Source organism: Tinamus guttatus, unplaced genomic scaffold (assembly GCF_059628265.1).
Source record: "Tinamus guttatus ecotype Peru unplaced genomic scaffold, ASM5962826v1 Tinamus_guttatus_pri_ptg000156l, whole genome shotgun sequence".
NCBI lineage: Eukaryota > Metazoa > Chordata > Aves > Tinamiformes > Tinamidae > Tinamus > Tinamus guttatus.
The window spans coordinates 689,149-714,913 of record NW_028288690.1 but is presented as its reverse complement, the minus strand read 5'-3'; the positions used below and the strand labels follow the sequence as shown (position 1 = coordinate 714,913).

General features: G+C 40.9%; 1 protein-coding gene across 2 annotated transcripts in view; it reads right to left on the bottom strand.

Annotated features, from left to right (window-relative positions):
• The window catches only part of ZNF704 (zinc finger protein 704), a 74,494-nt gene that overhangs the window by 14,695 nt on the left and 34,034 nt on the right, over positions 1-25,765 (bottom strand). For both annotated transcript variants that reach the window (XM_088522737.1, XM_088522738.1), the window contains exons 3-4: positions 7,302-7,405; positions 2,963-3,195 (exon numbers count right to left, since the gene is read on the bottom strand). In XM_088522737.1, coding sequence (XP_088378863.1) covers positions 2,963-3,195; positions 7,302-7,405 — 337 coding nt within the window. The remainder of the gene's footprint in view (positions 1-2,962; positions 3,196-7,301; positions 7,406-25,765) is intronic.

Below are 25,765 nucleotides of genomic sequence, written 5' to 3'. Positions count from 1 at the left end.
GACATAAAAACATTCAGTAGGCATTTGGAGTCTCATTCTCAAGTAACGGCTGTTTGGGGCTTCCCACTTAACACAGGATATCCTCCTAAAGCAAACAGTATGCTCCAAAGGCTATTTTTGCTTATGAATTCCCAACACAGAAAAGATACTGTGTCATAAACCTGTAGCTTCTGCTATGACAACAGACAATATTCACCCAAAGAGCAGGCAAAACCTACTTTTGTTACATTCAGAAGTTCCCATGACCCTCACTTAGACATAGGAATTTCACTTGGAAATTTTTTGGACTTTTTTTAAAGAATGTGTGTGTATACTCTCAGTGTAATAGTCTTTTGCACAGGTAGCTCAACTGGCCTAAACAGAGTTATCATTGATTCAAATTGCAGAAAACAAGGCTGTAGTCAGTTTCACCCTCAATATTTTGAAAAAGCCTGGAGCAAACTAATCAATAATCTGATTCGAAGCACAGCATGTGAGAGCAAACATAATTGATTTTAACAAATTGTATATATACTTTTAAAGCTAACTCATTTAACTAAAAAAAAGTCAAAAACCTAACTACTTAACTCATGTTATTCAAATTTAAATTTTGTCCTTTTTCTCTGCTAGTACAGAACACACATTAGCAAAGAAAATATTCAAAATACGATCGCATAATTTTAGTTAAGAATAAGATTAAATGAATATACTTAGGTGCATGTTAAGATACTGTCTATAACAGAATCAAACTCAATGCTTATTGACTGTGGACCCTATAGAACCCCATGCTAACATATGACGAGTTTCAGCACTTGCTATAGAAACAACAGTTAGAATAATATTAAAACATTTCAATTGATCTCAATTTCTTCAAATACAAGCTGATTGTAGTAACATGTGCAAACAGTTACTTGGCAATCTAACAACTCATGTTTGAAAAATATATGCCAAGTGCTTCATTACTTGAGATACTTGATCATCAACCAGTACTGTTTCTAAAAAAACCTTCCACCTTAGCATAAATTGGACATGAATTTCCTTCACAATTGCTTGATCTGAAATTCTAATATGTCTTATGAAGCCTACATGTATCTTTAGGGACCCAGAATGTTTATTATCCATAGCAGATTGTTTTACTGTCAAATTAGATATCTCTTGTCCTTTTAGTTCTATTATCAATGCTAGGAGTTCTGAAAAAAACCCACAATTATTCCAAATCAACCAAATGAAATCTCACAGAGTAGAAACAGAGATCATGAACTTTGCTATCATTCCTGACTGGTCAAAAAAATCCCTGAATGGGCTTTAATGTGTTATTATAGCAAACAGAACAAAATGATTTGGTGAGAAATTGCATTAATTTAAACATTTAATCATTTAACTTTCTCAATGGGAAGTAGCTGTTTCCAAACATGGAACAGAATAAACTTCACATGAATCAACTGAAGTCCCCATTCACTCTATTCCTGTACTTATGACTTCTGATTTTACAGCCCCCTAGAGAAGAAATAACCTGAACATTTTTTTTCCAGTTTCTAAAGGTACAAGGTCATACTCAGATACAATATCTGGCTTTGATATTGTATGGCAAGTAATATTATTATTCACCTAAACTAAAAATTTGCCATACAAAGCAAAATCCATGAGAACCAGAACAGGCACTCTAATATATCTGTGGATACTATGTAAGTAGAAGTATTTAAAGACAACTTACATAACAATAAAGATGGCAGCTGTAAAACCATCTGTCTAATCACAGCTGAACAATAAGAATGATGACAGCAACCGTAACTTTAACTGAGAAGTAAAAGGCAAATCACTTCTGTGTTCTTACCCTTTCCATCCTGCACCCTCACCCAACCCCCTCTGCCTCTGTTTAACATTTAGGTCTAACTTTTTCTTTCTTGTAACAAATGTGTCATCCAAAATATATATATATATATATGTGTGTGTGTATATATATATATATATATATGATTTTTAGTATCAGGCAAAGACATTTTACATCCCTTTCACACAAACAAGGGCAGAGCTGTGTGGGTCATCAAATGTGTGGGTCATTCTATGATTCTATGATTTTTGCTCCAGAAGTTGCTCATTTCTCATTTCAATTGCTCAACTTCTGGAGCAAAAATGATAAATCTGAACAAGTTGAAACAATCAATAAAACTTCTTCCTGCTGGTGGTGAAAAAATTAACTCTCTCAGGCTGTGCCAGAAACAAAGTCTTTAAGGAGGAATAAATTCTGTTTTTTTCCTCCTCACAGAAAGCTCTTTTTCATCTCGCTATGTAAAATCTGTCCTGTTGTGTTAGAAGGGAGGAAAACTTGGACTAGTGCCATCTCTTTGTTTTCTTTTTGTTCGAGAGGAGCTTGCTTGTTAGCATAATGGTGCTTTTTTGGATTCCGTTTTGGATTTTTTTACACTGTGTTTTATTTATTGCACTTTGGTCTCCTACCAAGGATAAATTTGGCCACTGCTAATAGTGTATCATAAGCCATCAGGTTTGACTCCCTCTCTCCTTTTTTCACCCCATATGTTTAAGCAGAGAACGCCTAACAGTATTAAGATATCTGACATGCTGTCAGACTGGCAGCACTCTCAGGGAACAAGTAATAAAGCCATATGCAGCCTTCGCAACGACATGTAGAGGCTGCCTGTTGCATCCTGCACGCAAAGAATTTGCCAAAGTAGGATAGAAATCCCTTGAATGGCCAGAGGCAGCACCTTCTGGAAATGGCTTTACTGTTCTGTGAGCAGGAGGCTCTGCAGAACCTTACCATCTGCCAGCAAATGTGGTGCTGATGGCAGCATGTGACTGGGTTCAAGGAGGCACAGTGACTAGGCTGAGTACCTCCGTTAGCTGGATGCTAAGGAGAGATCTGTCCAAAGAGCTGCTTGAGCTATTTATTCCTGTTTCACAGCAAAGGAAGCCTAACAACACTCACCTTGCCTACTTATACAGAATTTAACATGAGGCTAACCTTTCTCTTCCTAGGAATGGGTTCATCAAAGAGAAGGTTGCTTGTTTCAGCTTCGTCAATGCCATCATCTGGCTGGGAAGGTGTTCGGAAAGCTTTGAAACTATCAGCTGACAGAGGCGGAGATGGGGTAGATGGGTTGGACTGATCACTGGGAGCATTCCAGCTCCAGTATCCACTACTGCTGGTGCTAGAAGGCACAAATCCTCCTTCTTTCCAAGATCCATTTAGGGATTCTGCGAAGAATAACAACAGCAGTCATTACAGCAAATTATCTTATACCATGTGACGGGGCAAGGGAGTTCTTTTATCTGAGTCTTAGATGCTATGTTGGTAATAAACTCTACCTCCAGCAAGGGAAAGTAAAAGTGCAGGATGCAGGGTGGACAAGCACATCTGTCCCATTGCATTCAAATGACATTTGCTAATTCCCAGGTTCCACATTTGAATTACAAATGTTTTTTAAAAAACAAAAACATGCCTTTTTTTTTTTTCTAAAAGCAAATGCTGGGTCTGGAAAAACCACCTCTTCCAGAGCATAGACCATGATAAGCACTCAGACATTGCATGCATCATTAAGGAAAAAGCATTCCAATACACTCTTGACCTTAAACATGAACACATGTCTGCAGTAGGGTGTAAGTGCAAGCTTCAAGTCACTGCACAGCCAGTAGGAAGTCCCTTGAAAAGAGCACATGTACTCTGACTGTTACGGCATTAACTGGATCTGTAAAAACCTAATCATCAGCCAAGTGCTACAACCCCAAAGAAAATCATAATCACACTCCAAACACCTTCTCAGTCTCCTAGTGCACATGTCTTTGTCTAACTTGAATCTCTTTCAAATTTAGGCAGTACATGTGCTTGGACTGACATCACTTTTTCTTCATAAGGCTACACTGCTAGGCATCTGACTCCAAAATTCATAGCCACTCATCATAGTCTCATATTTTTCTGCAGAAATTAGAGACTTGTAGGAGCACTTTACAGTAAATACTACCACACCAACTGGGTATGTATTTGAAACTCTCCTCTCTTGCAGCAGAAGAGATAAGTGCCTCTCCAGAGCTCAAATCACTCCCACTGCTGCTCGTCGGGAGGCCTCTCTTCCTCCCTGCAGCAGATACCCTGACATTTTTTAAGCAAATCTGCTACCTAGTAGGTTATTATACAAGAAGGCGAGTGGGAGAAAGAGTGCTGATTACAGAATCAGAGCTAGAGCTTCAGCTTTTGATACCTTGTAGTTTGACACTTCATGTACCGAGGTCTTCAGGTGGTGTGCACCAGAATGCCAATCTTGCCAATGACTAAAGGGATGTGGGTGCTGACACGGCTTGGGCATGCACACAGGGATGGTTTGGGAAAGTTCCTCCAGGCCCCCAAAGTCTTTCTAATTGTCACCATAAGTGTTTAAATGGTATGTGCAATACCTGACCTTGCAGTTGGCAAGGAAATAACAATATTTATTTTGTTAGTGAATAGTTACTTAAGTGTGAGACAAGAGCCTTTTCAAGTCAGTGCCTGCATTTAAGCGTTCTACAGAAGTCACTCCTTCATTCCTTCTCAGTGCCTTGCAAACAAGTTTGTTTAATAACATCTGCAAGAAAGTGATTTCCACTATCTGTTACCAAAAGCTTGACCCACAACCAATGAAATGAGTAACGTCTTATGTCCAATTCAGTTGGTTTTGGACAAAGCTCTTCATTGTAATCATTACCTCCTCACAAAACAGAATTCAGTGCTTTGTCACGTAAGCATATGTACAAAAATACCTGCTTGCATAGTCAACAGCAAAGTCCTGGTACTGTTCAAAACCATCCATCAAAATTCCTAACTGGAAAATGACCCATAAGTTTCTTATAGCTAATAAGTTAATCTATGAAAATGTAATGTTTTGGTTCCTGACTACAGCCCTTCAGAGTTTCATGCAGCTGTAATTGAGGTGGTTTTTGTTTTTTTAAGTATTTGTACTTGAGTCTCATGCCAAAGTTAGGAAGCGCATCTGGCATCAACTTGTGGACTTCGCACAGTTTAAAATTCCTGTTTGTTCGGAAAAACAAAGGAAACAGCACTCTCTAAACTATTTTTGACACATTTATGGTGGTGTTTTGTATTCTCCAAGTTTACAGCTTCTCTTCACCTTGCTGGGAAAGAGATTTAAATCAATTTAAAGTAATATATAAAAGACAGGACAAAGTTGACAACAAGAAGAAAATAAACACTGGTTCTCATTAATGCTAACAAATCTGGCAGTGTAAAGGACCTTAAAATATAAACAAATGTAACTTACTCTTATTCTGGGCTCTTTTCACAGTGCTGGAGTTGCATGATAGAGAACCAGACCAAATATTACAGAGCTGCAGGGAAACCATGGCCAAACTCGGAACCAGTTTATATGGATGATTAAACTCAACAATCCTGGCAAAGTCCAGATTCTGACTTTCACATTACCATTAGTGGCTTCAACATTATTTTTTTACTGCTAGGCCAAATTCATATTTCTTTTAAATAATTGTTGCCTTACTTCGAGTGCTCCTACTGCCCTTTTTTTTTTTTTTTTGGAAAAGGATAGAGTTCTACAAAAAATTCAACATTACTGAATTTGTATCTTGTATTACCATGCAAAACCAACTGGGCTTTAAGTAATGAGATTTCATTCTTTAAGGAAGTCTTTAACAAGATCTAACTCAGGCAAAACTAAGACATTCCTGAAGCTGTCGTTGGGCATGTTTTTCAAAGCTTTGTCCGAGACTACTGCAAATAAGTGAATTACTTTTCAGATTCAGAACATATGCAAACAATCTGCGTGATGAAGCTCTCCAACTGCATAAAGAAACATCAGATGCCTATTAGCAATTGAAAAGGACTTGTTTGGGAGATCTTCCCAACCAGCAGCTCTATGTAATGTGAACTGGGGGTCCTGACAACTCTCCTCTATAAATACTTCCAGGTGATTGATAATGCCTTGTCCCACAGGGGGTTCCCAACACGGATTACCAGGGAGGCAAAGCGAGAGTAGCTGGAGTGCAGATTTGTTTTCTCTCCTTCATTGACCTTCCCAGGGGCTTGATAACCTCCAGTCCTGAGGCAGAACATATCACTGGGGAGATCCCTCATCAGAGATTTTCCTTTTCTGTCAGGCACAAGTGATATCCTGCAATTTTTTCTGGCTTAAAATATTTGGTAAGTGTGCAGAAAACATAAACACAGAGGAACCAGGAGCATTCATTGCTAGATTTTCAACTACTTTGCCAAGTGGACAAAATTAGTATTTTCTGAAATATGAAAATTACACTATTTTTCAAAAATCTCTGAAGCTGGGGCATGACTCATAGCAGATTCTTTTCTAATTTACACATCAGCCAATGGATTGTCCCGACTGCATTAAGAATTGCAAAGTCTGCTTCCTTTCCCTTATCTACTGTAGCAAAGCACTTATGATCTATTTAACAGTGGCAAATGACAAAGAAAAGCCACAGTTCTGTAAACAGCCCTGAGAGATATGAGTTTCAATTATTCCTTAAAATAAAACAATTTTAAGATGTCTTCTAACTGCAGCCAAGCTTGCACAAACCAATTACATTTTCTTAGCAATGTCATTGACTCATTTTAGATTAATTTCTATAATATGTTCTCTGCTGTTACAGTATTCATGAATTTGATGGCAGACCATCAGAGCAATACAAAGAACAGCCACCACAGCTGAGGATCTGAGCCTGCACCCGTGCAGAGGGACGGGTGTCGCTGCAGAGCTGCAGCGCGTGGCCGCTCGGCCTAGGGCTGCCGCCTGTGCAGGAACCGTGCTCTCTCTTCGCAGTCTTGAGCGCTCTCTGATCACATTTCAGTGGCGAAGGGACAAGAATGGCTATTCTATTCACTATGGATATGCAAATGCACATAAACTGGAAAGTGAGCATTTTGGTGAGATAAGAGAACCCTCTACAGAGCTAATTCCTCATTCCTGTACTTCAGCCCACAGAGGAGCACCTACTGTTTCATAACCTGGAGCAGCTCTGTAGTCCCTGAAGAGGTTTGTTCTCACTTCTGCCAATACTGCAGCAAAGCACTCTACTAGGGCACAGCAGATCTCAGTATTGCCACAGCAGGCAAGAGTCACTGCCAGAAGACAACCCCTCCCACTTGTGCCACCACTACCAATGCTCCTAGTCATCTAGGCCAACCAATCACAACGATTGCTCTCTTTTCCATCTGAACTTCTACCACTCATACAGATAAAGACTATAGATTCTTCCTCTGTATCTTATGTCCTCTGTTCCTTAGTTTTAATTTTCTATTACAACCCAGTCACGCTCCTTTCCCAGGCATTAGTCTGAAGGCTTACCATTGGGTCGGATAGGAGGGCTGCGAACCAAAGGGCTGGTGGATAAACTGGTTAATACCATGGCTGCTGTTACTTTATCCATGTCCAGTTCTTCCGAAGATTTTCTGAAACACAAGGAATGAGAGGCAGGAGACACATTAGCAACTTTTTAATTTACTGCTTTTCACAACAGACTAAACCCTAAGATAGCAGTAACCAAAGCACGCTACCAGAGTCCTGAAAACACTTGGTCTTCAGTCAACCTGAGCGCACTGTGAACTTTAAGCAAATCAGCCCAGTGGTGATGGGAAAAACACTGTAGAAGAGAACAGGTCTTCACATAAAGTTGTCAGGATTACTGTGATCCTCTATTAGCGTCATTCACTTCCTCATCTCAGAATTTCAGCTATCCACATTTAGCTTTAAGCACATGTGTTTGAGGATTTATTTCTGGATGAAGACACAGAGATGTAAAACTAAGTAAGATTACTAGTAACAGTAAAAACAGACACTATTCTCTGTAGGGTGAGGAAAAGCCACGAACTGGAACTTAGGGATCACATTTTTTATTTGTTGCTTCTGCTTAACATTATTAATCTCCCTGTACTCTCTCTGAAAGACTAATGTTTCCTAATTAGATTATAAACCAATTATTTAAAGTCCACATACACAGTAATCATGTTCACTTCACCTTCACTGCCCATTAATTTTCAAGATTTATTTTGATGACACAACCAGCCACAATCAAGGGGCAAGATTTTCATGAGGCGACCTGAGCCAACAATGTGCTGCTGCTATGAAAGGTGGTCTCTGACCCAACTTGCATTCACCCCCAGGCACGACTCCTGTTGAGATCCTTGAGCCAACTCAGGCATTCTTCACACACTCTATGGGCCATTCAGCTTATTAATTTGGCAGAAAACTACTGCAGCGTAAGAAAGAACAAGTTTCTGATGGTTTAATGGGCCAAATCAGCACACTGAAGGTTCAATACGGAGCACATGAGATGTGAGAAAAGCAAATGCAGGGAGGAGTCCTTAAGTTACCCATGCAACTTTACACTGACAGCCCCTACCCATTTCTCCTGCTGCGGATAAACCTCTAATATTAGGACGTGATGAAGAAGAAACAACCACAAGTTCCCGATACGCCTGAAAACCCAATCGCTCACGTTCTCTCCACTCCTCTTCCAACACAGCTGTTCTGCAGGTGGCAAGAGGATTAGCTGTGGTGCTGCTGGGCAGGGCTCTGAAGAACTGCCGTCCTGCTCCGGCAGCTGTGGCAAGGATCTGCCAAGTTGACACGAAGATTCCAGAGCCTAAAGACCCAGTGCTAATCCCAAACACAAAGCTCCTCCATACAAACAATGATAACAGTATCCTATAAACGTAACTTCTTTTAGCTTCCTTGTACTGATGCATTTTTTTTTTATTTTCCTCTACAATCACTCAGATTGTTGCCCTAAAAAAACACCCTTCTCCCTGTTCTTTTGCTAAAGCTGCACTAAAATTTTCAGCATTGGTGCCTGTGCCTAAGATGAAACTTCTCTAAAACACGAGTAGGCAGGAATAGGCCTGGAAACCCTTTCCTTTTCTGCTGAACATGGTAAATCATGCTCTTTAAGTTGCCAGATTCTTTTTTCCTTCACCCAATCATAGAATGCTTAAGGTTGGAAGGGACCTCTAGAGATCATCTAGTCCAACCCCCCTGCACACGCAGGGTCACCTAGAGCACGTGGCACAGGACTGCGTCCAAGCGGGTTTGGAAGATCTCCAGAGAAGGAGACTCCACAACCTCTCTGGGCAGCCTGTTCCAGTGCTCTGTCACCCTCATTGTCAAGAAATTTTTCCTTAAGTTCCTGTGGAACTTTTGATGCTTCAGTTTCTGTCTGTTTCCTCTAGTTCTGTCGATGGCCACCACTGAAAAGAGGCCAGTACCATCCTCCTCACTGCCTCCCACTTATAGACACACTGATCAGGTCTCCTCTCAGCCTTCTCTTCTCCAGGCTGAACAGGCCCAGCTCTCTTTCCTCATACAGCAGATGTTCCAGGCCCCTGATCATCCTTGCGGCCCTGCACTGGACTCTCCCCAGCAGCTCCACATCCCTCTTGTACTGTGGGGCCCAGAACTGGACACAATACTCCAGATGCGGCCTCACCAGGGCTGAGTAGAGAGGCAGGATCACCTCCCTGGACCTGCTGGAGATGCTCTTCTTAATGCACCCCAGGATCCCATTGGCCTTCTTGGCCATGAGGACACACTGCTGCCTCATGGTCAACTTGGCCTCCATCATGACGCCCAGGTCCCTCTCCGCAGAGCTGCTCTCCAGAATCCTCCCCAGGTGCAGAACCTTGCACTTGGCCTTGTTGAATTGCATGAGGATTTTCACCGCCCATTTGTCCAGTCTGTCCAGGTCCCTCTGGATGGCAGCGCAGCCCTCTGGGGTATCGGCTACTCCTCCCAGTTTGGTATCATCAGCAAACTTGCTGAGGGAGCACTCTGTGACTTCATCCAGGTCATTGATTAATAAATTGAACAGGACTGGACCAAGGACTGACCCCTGGGGGACCCTGCTAGCTACAGGCCTCCAACTAGACTCGGCACTGCTGATCACCACCCTCCGAGCTCTGCCATCCAGCCAGTTCCTAATCCACCTCAATGTGCACTCATCTATCCCACACTTCTGGAGCTTGCCCAGGAGGATGTTGTGAGGGACGGTATCAAAACCCTTGTTGAAGTTGAGATAGATGACATCTATCGCTCTCCCCTCATCTACCCAGCTGGTCATTCCATCATAGAAGGCTATCAGGTTAGTCAAGCAAGATTTCCCCTTTGTGAATCCATGCTGGCTTCTCCTGAGCACCTTCTTATCCTCCATTTGCCCAGAGACAACGGCCAGCATGAGCCGTTCCATCACTTTTCTGGGGACGGAGGTGAGGCTGACTGGCCTGTAGTTGCATGGGTCCTCCTTCTTGCCTTTTTTGAAGACTGCTGTGACATTGGCTTTCTTCCAGTCCTCTGGCACCTCCTCTGTTCTCCAGGATCTTTCAAAGACGATGGAGAGTGGCTTAGCTATGACATCTGCCAGCTCATGCAGAACTCGGGTGCATCCCATCAAGGCACATGGATTTGTGGGTATTGAGTTTCCTTAGGTGCTCTCTGACCCAATCTTCCTCTACCCAGGGCAAGCCTTCCTCTCTCCAGGCTTCTTCTCTTGTGCCTAGGGCCTGGGGCTCTAAAGGGCTGCCCTTGTTAAGCACCGAAGCAAAGCAGGCATTGAGCAACTCTGCTTTTTCTGTGTTATTTGTAACCAGGGTACCCACCCCGTTCACCAGCAGACCCACGTCTTCCCTGGTCTTCCTTTTGCTGTAAATGTATTTGAAGAAGTTTTTCTTGTTATTTTTAACATCCCTTGCCAGATTGCATTCCAAACGTGCCTTAGCTTTCCTTGTCACATCTCTGCATTCCCTGACTACGTTCCTGTATTTCTCCCTGAGGGCCTGTCCTTTTTTCCACATTCTGTATACCACCTTCTTCTGCTTGAGCACTGCCACAAGCTCCTTGCTCATCCACGCAGGTCTCCTGCCCCCTCTGTCTGACTTCTTACACACAGGGACGCACTGTTGCTGGGCATGGAGGAAGTGCTGCTTGAAAACTAGCCAGCTCTCTTGGGCCTCCCTTCCTTCTAGAGCTCTAGCCCATGGGATTCTTCCAAGGAGGTCTCTGAAGAGGCTAAAGTTGGCCCTCCTGAAGCCCATCGTTGCAAGGCTACCTACAGCCCTGCCTCCTCCTCGTTGGATCCTGGACTCCACCAACTCATGGTCACTGCAGCTGAGGCTAACCCCCACCTTCACATCTCCTACAAGTCCCTCTCTATTTGTTAGCACGAGATCCAGTAACCCACCTCTCCTCGTTGGCTCCTCCACAAGCTGTGTCAAAAAGTTATCATCAATGCACTGCAGGAACCTCCAGGACTGTTTGTGCCTGGCTGTGTTGTCCTTCCAGTTGATGTTGGGGTAGTTGAAGTGCCCCATGAGAACCAGGGCCTGTGACCGTGAGGCAACATCCAGCTGACTATAGAAGGCCTCATCAGCTTCCTCGTCCCGGTCAGGTGGCCTGCAGCAGACACCCACCACAGTGTCTCCCACATTAGCCTGCCCTCTAATCCTTACCCACAAGCTCTCAACTTGCTCATCCTCCACTCCCAGGTTGAGCTCCATGCATTCCAGTTGCTCTCTCACATAAAGAGCAACTCCACCACCTCGCCTTCCCAGCCTGTCCTTCCTAAACAGCACACAGAATCTATCAATTTATCAAGCATTTTCTCAACATGAAAAGACTAAATAAATAAAATCTGTTTTTTTTTTTCTCTGCTCAGTTTGAATCACTGTCATCTTTTATTACTTACTGCTTCTTGATGCATTCCTCAAAAAAAAAGTAATTATCTTTTTTTTTTTTTTCATTATTTTTTCCTAGCCACAAGAATGTTACCAGGTACAAGTCCTGGCTTACATGAAACAGCTCTTGATCACATCTTTACACTTCGGCTCACAAGAGTCAGCGCGGGTATTTCATGCATCAGCCAGACAGCGGTGCTGCAGCAACAACAGCCTTCAAGAGAGAGGCAAAGCACAGGTAAAGACAGCAGCACCATCTACGTGCAGGAAGGGCTGAGGGGAAGGGGAGCATCCTGCAGCAGGAAGGACACGGCTGCACTGCTGCGTTACCTGGCTCTTTCTGCCCACCCCAAAACCTTTTAGGGCGGTTCACAAAACACCTCGATCTTTGGTCCTGGCTGCCACAACTGATGCTGCTTATTTATGCCTTAACCAAACAACAGCATATTGAAATTGCTCTCTTCCTGCCATATCTGTAATTCTAAATGCTCATAATGAAGCCTCCGAAGTCTTACTTTGATTGCCCACATATAAGCACATCACAATGATGTGCTCAAACCGAGCACAACCATCACTGATAAACATGCTGTTACGAGCCTTTGCTTACCAAAAATATGATCTGCAATATAAAGAATCGCGACAGTTGGCATGCCAGTAATGAAATAAGTATTTCCGAAAGAAAGGAAAATCCTAACTCTGCATTACATTTTACAGGTAAAATAAAAGGATTTTGTGTTTTCTCCAGTTGACCATTAATTGACCATTAATGGCAAAAACCAACATCCTAACAAGGAATCAGCAAGAAGATTATGGTTGTTTTCTAGGATAGTTCCAGATATCTAAAGTAATCACTGAAACCACCCTCCTATCTTGAGCAAAGATCTACAAAACTGTGCTGCAAAATACTACAAATCCATAAAATAGATTAGATTTAAAATAATATTTTGTTACCATCTAACAATTCAAGACACTGCCAGAGTACAGGTAAACAAATGAGCTAACCTTGCTCACTGTTGTTATCTTTGGTTAAAAATTAACGTGCTAGGCAAAGACAGAGCAAAAATTACACAAAGAATGATCCATGTAAACAGCCAAGGAGATCCTGAGCACTCTTTGGTAAAAGCTGGAGCAATTTACAGTGCAGCAAAAAGCAATAGGAAATATTTTTGCAAAGACTACATTAAATCCGTACAGTGCTACAGTGACACATTTTAAGAAATAAGAGAATACTACAATTTACACAGCTAAAAAGTGAACTGGCTGGTATCCAAAGCACAAACACAAAAACACGATGCATTAACTCAAGTCTTTGCTCGTCGTGGGCAGACAGCTCTCTCACCTCTCACACCAACCTTCTGATACTTGAGGCCTAGTTCACATATGGAGTAAAGGCCTCGTCTCTTCTGTTCTGCAATTTCTCAGGATACCCACAGCTACTAGAAATTAACTACGATCAAGATCTTCATTGTACACATACAGGAACTTCTCTTCTAAAAACCATGTACCTGAACTTATGATAAAAAAATAAAAGACATCAAAGCCCCCCTCAAATGTCTCCTCCTCCCTCTGGCTCAGCTGACAGATTTTGTGCTACAATTAATCAAAGAACCTTTCGAGGTCTGCCTGTTAGAAAGGGAGCAGAGTTTAAAGAACGATCAATGGTGCTGTTACTCGCTTTCTGTCTGGACTGCAGCGGTTTAGAGAAAATGAAAAGCCTCTGGAAAGTGGTCATATAATATGAGAGGCATTATTCACAAAGTGATTCTCAGCATCCTAGAATAGAGCAGAAGTGAACAGAAGCATCCAGGAGAAGGCAATCCGTGAAAAACGAGCATTTCCTATAGTCTGCTCTTTCTCTTCACATCAGACAATTCTATCACTTTCCCTCTGACCTGCAAGAAACACAACTTTGTAAAGAGAGTCCTATCTTTTCTAGCTAAAATGCACTAGCATTTAATAGAATATAATCTATTTTTAAAAAAAAAAAAAACATTTTATAGATTAATATAACCAGGAAACGACAAGTATCCAGTTGCGCAGAGTGGCTGACTGCCCATGGATGTGGTACCATGGCCTCTTACCTTCTTCTGAGCTTTCCCCTAGAGGGTGTCTCTGCTTTTCCCACCCCTCCTCAAGTGCCCGGAGACAGACACTGCCCCGACACCAGCCCAGGATACTGTGCCATGCCAAGAGATACCAAAGAGACCCTCTGCTACCTCTGTCCCCACTACAGTGCCACCTGAGGAGTAGCTGCTTTGAAGCTGTAGATTCAGCAGAAGAGTCTATTGAAGGAAAAGCCTGCCAAACAAAACATACTTTTTAAACAGAGGTCTGTTTCTCACTGTTTCTTAAGAACCTAGGCTGGCTTCCTTAGAGTCATTTTGATTTTCAAACCCAGTCAAATGGGAAGGGGACTGAGCTCTAGGTCTCACTCCCTGGTTTCACAAACACAGTACACTGCAGACCAGCGCGCTTGGGGGCAGGGGAGAGAGCATGTATAGCAAATCGCTGCTGCCATTTTGGGCCTGTGAGAAGGTCTACAGTTCCTAAATACAGTCCGCACAAATGGAAACAGCTAAACAAGCCAGATTCAGCACAGGGAGATAAATCTGATTACATGAACAATTTAGTCTATGCACTGGGAAAGCTGATCCAATTAATAATTTTTGCTTTCCAAACAGCCCTGATTTATCAGCAAAATGTATCTGGTGAAGAGCCCTCAGGGCAACAACAGAAGCTGAAGGAGGACATAAAAACAGTGCCCTTCAAAACGGAACAATCAAACAAATGGCAAACGTGTGATGAGCCAAGCAAAACTTTAATTCTGAAGGGAGCAGGAGAATCCTGCAGGGAACCACCGTCCCTTCTACTCCCTGGCAGTCCTGGGGCCACCAGCACCAGGCCTTGTGCTCAAGGGAAGGCCTCTCTGCGCCCCTGCTCCCGCAGTAGGGCAAAAGCTGTCGCGCCTTGGAGCCCTTTTCCAGGAGGCTCTCACAGAGCCTCTGCAAAACAGCGTTCTCAGTAGAGCTTCCCTGACCTTCCAAAGGAATTCTCTCATCGATGTTTAGCCAAAGATATCCCCTGTGGTGGATGCTACGGGAATTTTGTCTTTCCCCAAATAAAATGCGGAACATAATGCCAGAAACATCTTCCTCCTTCTTCTTCTCCCTTACGATTCCCACTTTGAATTAATTTAACATTCCAAAATATGCTTTAGAACATCAATGACAACACACACGTCTAATACATCTAGAGTTACTTTGTTCTGTACAATTTATCTATAAAAAGCGTCTGTAATTTAATTTAAAAATAATATTCAACTGCTTTTTCCCTCAATGCATTAAAATACACATTTTTTCTAGGAAAATACACATTTATATACATTATATATTTTTACTAATATTATTATACTTTAAAAAGCTTTCAAGGCTACAGCGTATCTCCCTTGCTTTCCCTTCCCTAAACCAAACCACCAGCAGGTTGCTGTCCTGCTGCCACATAATTACTAACACAAACCAGATGGAAAGCACTTTGCTGAAATCCACCACTTTCAAAAATAACCTGTGGAGCTACTTGTGGTTTGCTGTTATTATTTATATGTTTAATCAATTTGAGCTATCTGACTCCTCATTTTTTGTCAAGCTAGAACCAAACAGAACTGAAAAGAGAAAAAAGCCACAGGTTCTGGACAGGGCTGTGCGGAGCTGCCAGTGCTGCTGCTGGAGCCCTGCAGACTAGAGGCAGGGAGAAACACCAGCACTTCCCTCCCCAAATACCGGTGCTCCTCCACAAATGCTGCCAACCAGAGCAAAAATGGCAGATCCTCCCTGTTTTCTACCCGCTATTGCCCTGGCTCCTCTTCTTTTCCACAGTCCCTTCCTGCTCAGTACACTCCAGGCTTCTGCTGCAGTATATGAGAAGGAGCACGGCAATGTCATTACGCACTCCGGAGGAGAATGTCACCTTTTATTGGGATGCTTTTAGTTATTTCTCTGGTTGTTCCAGCATTTTCACATTACCCGCACAGGGAGTAGAAAGTCTCAGGGCAACATTTGCTAACCACTGTTATATTTGCTATCCCAGCCCTCCTATTAATTTCTCTTTTGGAGGTACATGGCCGCAGTGACTTCAGTATTCCTTTTACACCAAGTTCCTCCCATGTTTAATCAAGCCGGAGTTTGGGGTAGGCCCCAGTGCAGAGGTGGAAAGGTTAAAAGAGCTTCTGAATTACAGAAGCAGTCAGAGGCTCGGCCGATGTCTGATAGGATTTAGAGCAAGTCACAGTCGCTCAAAATTACAGGTGAATATAGAACCAAATCCCCAGAGGCTATTCCGGTGGCAAGGAATCGTTCTCGCTCATTCAGGAGACAGACAAACTGATTTTATGACTGCTTAGCAATGTGCTGAAAAGCTAAAGAAGTGGGCTTTACGAAAGAATGTCTTAGACTGCAGGCTGAAAGAGATGTCAAAATAAAACATATTAAAAAGACATTCTGTAATAATTAAAAAACGCATTTAAGATCACAAACCTTAAATTTGCATTTTAGCATTTGTATTCCAGCATTAGATCTTTAGGATTTTTCAGGGACTTTTTAATCTCATACTTACAGATGAGAAGTTTCTGTAATTTTTTTAAAGGGCACCTCAGAATTCAGACACAACATCCTGAACTGCAGAAGTACTGACACCAGAAGATCCTGGCCAACACAACCCAACACAAAGTCTCAAGGGCACAAGGGCACCTGCTCTTTGGTCTCGAAACAAATATGGCACGAAACAATCTCTTTTCTGAGTAATCCCTAAAATAATGTTAATTTTTGTCTTTAGAACAGTTTTCTGACCCTTTCACAGATCTCCTTAACAACCTTCCTCCCTCCAGGAAGACCAAACAAACTCACAGACAGCTGCCATCTTACTAGAGCCGAGATGCATCTCCTCATCCCATGATTTAAACATTGCTCCTTTGTTGCACTGGGATCAACTGAAAATATCTTAAAAAAATGTGGATACTAACACAGATGCTACCAAAAGAGCAGCTTCTGTCATACCATTGAAGGAGATGGGGGACAGGGCTTCGATTCTTGCTCGCCTTGGTTCACGCCAATCTCTCCAGTGCTGATAGAGTTGATTCACTTTGACTCATGAAAGCTTAGCTATATGGGTAAAGAAACCCTAAGTTAAGATCCAGATTATCAGCCTATATAAGTTGTCTTTTTCATTTTCTTTCTCTAGGTTACCCTCATCTGTGTTTCCCAAAATATGTCCTCTTTTTTCCTCTTGGAAATTAGAGGGCAACGTACATTTACTGATGATTTCCAAATGCTCTGTAAATTGCCTGGAGTCCCAGTGTGAGACACTTCAATTCTACAGCACACAGGTAGCAAGACTGCTTCTAAAACACATCATGGGAATTTGTGAAAACAAACATGATGTTTCACAAAAATCTGGTGTTATTGCAACTACAAGCGATCATGCCTGCTGAAACGACATAAATATCAACTTAGCTGCATTAAACTTGAAAGTAGGTATCATGAATATCCTGATTAAAATAATTTTCCAATCTGCTTTTAACATGAAGCGTTCCTTGTGCTATATTGTGTTTGCTCTGCGAGTCTGTTTAAGTATTGCTATTTGAATGCTTTGCATTTAAAAGAGCAGATTTGCAGATGCAGTGCCCAATAGCAGATGACAGATCTGATTTAATTCTATTTTCTTCTTTGGCATTCTTGTCCTAAATGCTTTTTTTTTAAAGATAAACTAACTAAACTGTGGCCAACTGGCATCAAAGGGAAACCGAGAATTTACTACCCAGACTCTGTCTAGTGGTCCAGATTCTTCTCTACTTTGTTGTTAGATGGAAACACTGTTTGATAAAAATCTGTATTTGTGCTACCGACTATTGGTCAAGTCAGAACACTTATACAGACTGTTAAATGATTTTTTTTTCTTGTGGATTTTTAGAATACATAGTAGAGCATGCTTATTATTCTTGTTATTGTTGCTATCTTATGAGTAATATAATAACCATGACATAAAATAGACAGTCCTTTACTGAGAGTCTGATACTACGCTCATGTTATCCAGTCTTACACTTCAGCCAAGTTACCCCTGACTCTAAAGTTACTTCCATATAAAGAAGTGGATTCTTTTCCAGTGTTGGACACAAACGTACAACAGGTTTTATCTGTTCTCTCTGTTTGTGCTGTCGCTGCTGGCCTAGCAGTCTAGTTTCTCTGTATTCACAAAACAGATGTTCAAGCGCCTGCACATTTGCAATGCCCTGTGATAAAGAATAAGCAGAGGGTATATCACCACAGGAACTTCAACATTTAAATTCTCCCTGTCATTTAAATAATTCTTTTCCTCCACAACACTCTGAAAGATGCCTCATCCTCTTGAAAGCAGGGAAGCCTCTGAGGTGCACTCTTGGTAGTTTAGTCTTAAAATCATACCTGTTAGGGCTGTAGACTGGGATGTTTGAAGTCAACTGCAAACTTGAAACATACTGCTTCACATATAACTAGGCAAACGGTCCATAATTTCCATAAATTCAGATTTTTTTCCTCCTTAACTTTTCCTCTCTCATCTTAATCCCTCTGTCTTGTTGACGCCTTGCTCCAATTCTCTTTCTCTCTCCTTTGTAATTCCTGCTGGCCTTCCTTCAGCAGGCTTTCCTTTTCTTACAACCACCAGAGAATACAGAGGGAGGAGGAAATGCTACTGTAGTTTTAGGAAAATCCAAAGTATAAAATAAATAAAGTTGTTAATAGATAAGTTGATAAATAAATAAGTTCTTTAATAAAACAGATCAAAAGGAGTAGCTTAATTCTGAAAGCAGTTGGCAGACAAGGTTTGGTGCCTGCTTAACATCCACTTTGCTCCAGTGCTCTCTGCAATACGGGACAAACACAACCTCCTCCTTCTGTTGCCCTGGGAACTCCCAGTTAGGATTAAAGCCCTTCGGACAGGAGAGGTGACTTCTATGGAGAATGAGCTACTTTTCCATGAGTAACTAGCTGAAAGCAGCATCCACCTGAGCCAACAGTTTTTAGTAAGATAAATGACCATTTCCAAAGGCAGATTACAGTGCCATCCTGGAGACACAGTTATCTACATTCTATGCAAGCCGGACCTCTGCTGTTAAGTCTCTCTGGAGAATATTTGTGCATTTTCATAATTCAATACTATTACAGAACAAACTTGCCTCAAAATTTCTTTAATTCCTGATGTATTATTTTGCAGGAAAAAAAAGCTACTGACGTTACTCTTTCTCCTTGGCACACCTTAGTACAGATTTAGCAAGCCCAGGGCACCTTACACTGATGGAAAGCTGGAGGTAGAAAAGTTTTGCCGAATGCCCTTCCCATCTCACCTCCCTCCCCTGCTGCCCCCCCGGATCCTGCTGGTCCACTATATGGTTCTTCGCTGACCCAGTAAATGGTTCCCCTGGCAGCAGGAATTATTCTCCATCCCATATGAGACACTGTTTTGACATCTGTACAGCAAACTGCAGCAGATGAGCACATCTTCGCCCATGTTTTTCTTCACAACACACTCTTAATAAGTACTAGATTATCTTAATAAACTGCCATCTTCTATTTGTGAAATAATTCCTTTACCTCATGTCAAAGTACTTGGCTCAGGAAATCAAGAGGAAGAAGCTTTAGTAGTTAATCACTTGTGAGCTAGAGAAGAAGAGTAACATGAGCTTCCCAAGGAAAAGGATGCCCTCCAAACACTGCAGTCTACCATCCTACTGCTGGGAACTGTTGAAAGTTCCATAAATGATCTAAAATGCTCCTTTCTGCAGAGAAGGAAAAGGCTTTGCTTATAACTCTGACCGTTGTGGCTACACTCTCTTAGTAGAGGATTCAACTCATGTCTCGGTTTGCATTATCAGACGGGTATTGACCATTGAGAGAGCACACACAAAACACAAACAAGGAGAAAGGAAACAAGCCACTTTCTGGCACCGCTCAGCAGGGAAGAAAGAAAAAAAGACCTTGAGCAGCTTCGCTTGGGACTTCAAGAACTTTCATGAGATTCATAACTTGGCCAACTAAGGCAGTCTGAAGCAATATCCGTGACAATACGACTGAAAACCTAAGCGGTCCATTCAGGCTTCAGGGAAGACTGTGCTAGTAGCGAAGAACTGGAGGCTGCTGCAGGACCTGCAGTAGCTGCAGCGCGCACAACTTCTACCAGCACTTTGAACATGTGCAGAATTCCATCTGGCAGAGGGCAAGCGAATGTGCACACGTGTGCGAGAGCAAAGACAGAAAATCAACACAGAACGGCGTGGCTCTACATTCACTTTTAGTTTTGTTTGTTCTCTAGCCCATCTTCCATTCTCCTTCATAACTGAATTTTAGTATATTAATGTCATAAAAAAAAGGTAATGAACCATGCAACAGATATATGTTCGTCCTTTACTTTCAAAGGACCATCTTAAAAAGAAAATCATGGGTTTATATTGCCAGGAGATTTCATAGAGTCACACAAATTTATACATGATCCACAAACAGACCTTGCTGAAAAGGTATTCTTACACACAGTCCCAGGCAAAGCACAACAAATCAATTTTAAACAAACATACTGAATGTCACAACCTTCACCAAAAACATTTAATGAGCATAAATATTATTGAAACAATAACATGTGCTTTAGGATTGATTTTTTTCCTTGCTTTCTATCAAGGGTCTTATTTTCAAGCACTGAAAATAAACTCAAGGGCAGATTCAAACTGGGATTATTTTCATACGTCTATTCTACTAACTGTACTCTGCACTAAATGCAGTACTGAAGGGATATTCTGTCACAAATAATACATCAATTTGTGGATCAGCAAGGCTGTTACGCAACATATCCATCTGTGATTTGTCTGCTGGCTTTGACTGCTTGCCCTAGGAAAGCTGAGCACGTCCAGTTCAAACACTAATCTCACCACATATCCTAGCTCTGTACTTAAAAGGCTTTCCTCACCCTTTAAGTAAGTATCCTGTTCGTATGGCACTTACCTGCCTCACCTGGCTTAAGAAGACTCTAGCGAAACATCAAACTCCTGGCATTACACCACCCATTACTTCACCTGTGGAACTACAAATCCAGGGCGAGGCAAAATTCCACTTTTCCAAAGAAACTCAATACAAAATTTAAACGGGTGCTGAAAACAAGGGCTCATCCTTGTCAGCTTTCCTCTGCCTGACTCTTCACCCACACTAACTCCCTGATGACCGAGCGTCAATGTTTCAGGTTCACAGCACAGGTCCTACCACAGAAGAAGGAAGAGGAAACTGCCGCCTCTTCCTCCCACGGCTCCTTTAGGAACCTCATCGCCTCCTCCCTCGGCCCAATAAAGTTGCCATTGGTTTCAAACTGCCTTGTTTCTGTGCTCTTGTCATTGTTACCAACAATTGCATTACCTGTTTGTACCTGATTCACTTATATTTAGATAAAAACACACCTAATACATAGCCCTTAGTCAAAGAAGAATATTTATAAAAAATAGGTTTTCAAAAGGACAGTGTTAATACAAATGCACAATAAAATATATGAAAAACATGAAAGAAGCTTTGGCCAACTCCTGTAATTCACACTTCCTCCACCACATCTAACTCCAAGCAACATCTTTAAAACACGTATGTTTATATATTGATATGAGAAAGGCCTATTGTAACATTTTGCTACGCTCTAATGTGTATGTGGCCTATTTCAATATCCATATGACATGAATTTTAGCAGACAGGTGTTATTTCAATATTCAGATTCAGATATGCACATTTAAACCACTTGATGATGGAGGAACACCGTCTCTTGAAAACATCAGGTTTAAAATATTTCAGAAAAATCAAAACAAAATTATCTTCCTGCATGTGTGTTTGGAGTCCTGCCTTTCAGTTACCATGCAACCCAGCAGCTTGGAAAGATTTGTTTTTCAGAAAATATTAAAGCAGCAACTCTCCAAAACCAAAGAAAAAAGGAAAGTTGTTGCAATTACTTGTTGCAGTCATACAATACGACTCTTCTCTTGAATCAGAAGCAGAGAAAAACTGGTTTCATGCTTTAGCCCACAGAATCCCTGAGTTATACAAGGAAGCAGGAAAGGTTAGCGCAGCTTCACTGAAATATTATTGCCATAGTGAATAGTTAAGATTTTATAATGCAAATACAGTAATCAAAAAATAAATATAGCCTTATCTTTTTTATTTTCTTTCCATTTTTATTAGTCAAGAAAGTCATTTCTCAGTTGATTTTTTAAGCTATTGTTATTCAAAACCACAGAAGATTCACTGAAGAATGCTGTCATGTTTTAAAGGGATCTTGCACAAAAAGTCACACGTAATGTATAGCCAACCACAGCTATAATCTAGCAAGCAGGGGCCCTGTTTGGAGGTTATTAAGATGTCAATTCAGCTGGGAGGACACAACCATGGAAGAGATATATTTTATCTCATGATTTCTTTTGGTAAACTGAATAGGTTTTGTTCCAAATCTGTGGCCAATGTTCATTTTTCCAGCCGAAAGACCGGAATTTAACCCAAGCCTCACTTCAAATTCTGTGACCAGAAGAGTTTTGTTTGTTTGTTTTTACAAATGAGCATCTTGAGAAGCTTTTAGCATCCAGTATTTTAACTGAACTCTCAAAAGTAAGCTTTAAAATGAGTATCCACTTTCCACTTAACCTATGAAGCTGCATAAATTAATCAAATGACAAATACTTTAATCATGTTTTTTAAGTAATTGACAAAGCTACCTCTATGAAAGCTGCGGTTTGCACTATTTCTTTAGCAGATGGAAGTCATTTATCATGTTCAAGCTGTGTTTCACAACATTACATGGGAAAGCTGTACATACAGACTGAAGGATTTCATTTGACTTACAGACTGCATTCTCCCTTGTCACACTTTGAGAGAATTTTGTTTCAGCATCCCACAACTCTGTGTTACTACATAAGAAGCAGACATAAAAAAGGGGAACTATTTTTTTCTACAGTCACATTTCAGATTTTATGAAATTATGTTCTATCTTTTTGATCACTTAGTCAAGATAAACTTGACAAGATTAATTTAACAAGTTGATCTACATCTTGTTAACATGTAGTAACAATTGACTATATAACACTTCTTAAAACTCACTTATAGCAGTGACAAGAATAGTTTTTAGGGGAAAGAGAAAATAAATATCTGCTCTACTCAGAAATCAGCTGACAACCCTGGTGAGTTGCTACCTGATTTAATTTCCATTAATTTTCCACAGGAAAAATTCCCATCTGGGAATGCAAAGGACTTATAAGAAGTTTCTGCAATGAATTTCCTTCTTCATCCAAGTGATCTTTTTTACCTCTGAAGTTTTTTTTTTTTTAAAAAAATGTGCTAAAGTTAATGGTCTTGTGCATGCTTGGCTATTCCATGCCCTGTGAAGAGATCCAAAAAGCAGAGGTACTCTCCTTGAGAAGTCCTTGGATTATAAAAATCAGATTCTGAAATATTGGAAAAAAAGGAGTATATACACACACACACACACACACACAATTATTTTACTTTTTATTCTATTCGCCTGTTAAACTCAGCTCATACCAATAATATTATTGGTATCAAAAGTCATACTTTTTTTTTTCTCTGGAACATAATCTCAATCCACTTAGAAAAGCAATCCCTAATCAGCACTTAGGCACAGAATTAAAATGCATATGCCTTTTTACTTCTGCCTCTATAAAAGGGAGTGCGATAATTTGCTTTATTTTTCTTTTGCTTAGAAAATGGAATGTAGGAAAAATAATAATTAAATAGAAAAATTATTTCACATTTCCAAAAAATACTTCCATTAAAACTCAGTTCTGGAAACTGCACATTGGAAACAGCCACATAAAAATGTACATGACAGGTGACTTGTAAATAATAGGTTTCTAAAGGAAAGCTCCAGAAATACCCAACAACTAATCAGGAACACAAGCTAAAATACATCTGTGCAGCAAAACACAGCAGAGTGTAGAGATAACCAGATACCTATGGTTAGGATATTCATGCAGAGTAAAATACTCCATTTTTTCCATCCTACGGTAACTTTTTCCATCCTATCAGTAGGAGGTGAACTAGTCCTGTTAACTCTGCACTGTATTCAATCTGCACTTAAACTGATCTCGAATTCACAGACTAGGCTCTCCCTCCTATAAATGTCCTGAAATACCCAGTAAGTGTGCAAAAAAATCTGAGAAGAATAGGACAGACAATTCTGAAAACAATGTGTACTCAACCCAACGTGTACCTAATGTGTGGTGCTAGCCCTTCCCAGTCCAGGGTTTCAAAGCAACAAACTATTCAATGTGTAAATACGCAAAATAAAACCGGTAGTTTTTCTCCTCCTACTCTCCATCACTCTTGTCTTCTCCCACCTTACCTGTATCATGCAATATTGGAAAAAATAAAACACACTCACATACAAAATATTCAGAATGCTATAATAACAAATTTAGGACACCCATGCCCATATTTCTTTGGTCTTTAAATGTAATAAAATATTGCCTCCAGTAAGATTAAAGCAGTTTCCTGGGAACAAAAAGAATGTAGTTCAGAGCACTGATTATTCTCTCTTTCCTGCAAGCCACTTGCAGTCACAACTGATTTGTAGTTTTCATGAGCTTCCTTAACTACCATAATTGAGAGATGCTTTTTGGTTGCAGCTCTGAAACTAATTTTCTGTCCTTACCAGTGCTAGCATGAGAGCAGGACTACATTTCCTAATGCTCAAAAGCCCAATATTTTAACCTCAGTGTCTAGAATTGAGTGCTTGTCAGTGCAGTTCCAATGCTGCTCCTTCTTGTAGCTTTGTATGGTGAAAAGAGAATTTGTGTCAAGATGTATATGGGAGGAGTCTTTCTACAGTGTAGAACAAATGCTGCCCAATGCATATGGTATGTTTTACAGACCACTGTGATAAACAGTAAGATGCGTTATTATAATGCAAAAAAAAGAATTACTTGTTTTTTGAGGATTTTGACACAATTAAACTTATATACACTACGCTGAGATTCAGTTAGAAGAGTGTTTAGAAATAAATGTAAAGTTGGCTGACACACAGAGTCAGATTCAGCTCCCATTTAAGACATTTCTATGTCTGCACATGGGCTAAGTGCCCCAATTCTCATAGCAAGAGCCTACATTAGATACTTGCACTCTAGTATCTCTATGCAAAGGAAAACCCCATGTGTATTAAGCTTTCCAGAATCAAAATCATTCTCATACATTTAATTGACAACTTTTAAATGCCCTTGCTGATGATTGATAAGTTTAATCATGGTCCATAACAGCACTCTTAAAGGTAAAATATATACTATTAGGCTGTAATATTTAGCCCTTTCCAGTATACCTCCCGAAGTACAGAAAAGGTATCACAGTCCGGATTTTACATGTGAGAAGATAGTGGCAAAAGAGTGAAGGATTTTGCCCAGAACCAGCCATCAATTCAACTCAAGCCCTAGGACGGATGCCCCTTCATCTGGATCCCTGGCATGACACCCAGGGACCTGCAGCATAAGCAACTTTTCTCAAGGGGATCTTCCAAAACAATTAATTAGTTCCCCAGTGAAGGCAAGGTGCAAGTTCGTCTCAGCACTTTTAAGATTGGGGTTTGTTTTTGAATGGAAGATGGTTGTTTTCTAAGTTCATCCTCACACACAGCTGTATGTTAAGTGCTGTAAAATACTGGAAACTCCACAGTATTTGTTGAACATTATGAGCTTTGTTCAGTGGATGTATGGGTTTGGTAACACTGCAAGCATTTTGAATTCACCCCTAACTAAGCATATTTTGGCACTACTCCCATTCATAGCATTAAATTAAAAGATTACTATTTTTCAAGTACCCGAGCTATCATGGCACACAATTTACTCGCTACGGACAACCTTGATAAGGAAACAGGCTGCCTCGCTGTAAGTCTGCTTGCCTTACTCTGGATTTCACTAGCACACAGGGAGCAGGAAAGGGACAGGGAAAACAGGCTGGCTTCCCCGCTGAAGCATTTTATGGCCACAGAAAGCTCTCTACGTGCTGGCCATGTTTTCAGTAGATCTTCATAAGGACAACAACAAAA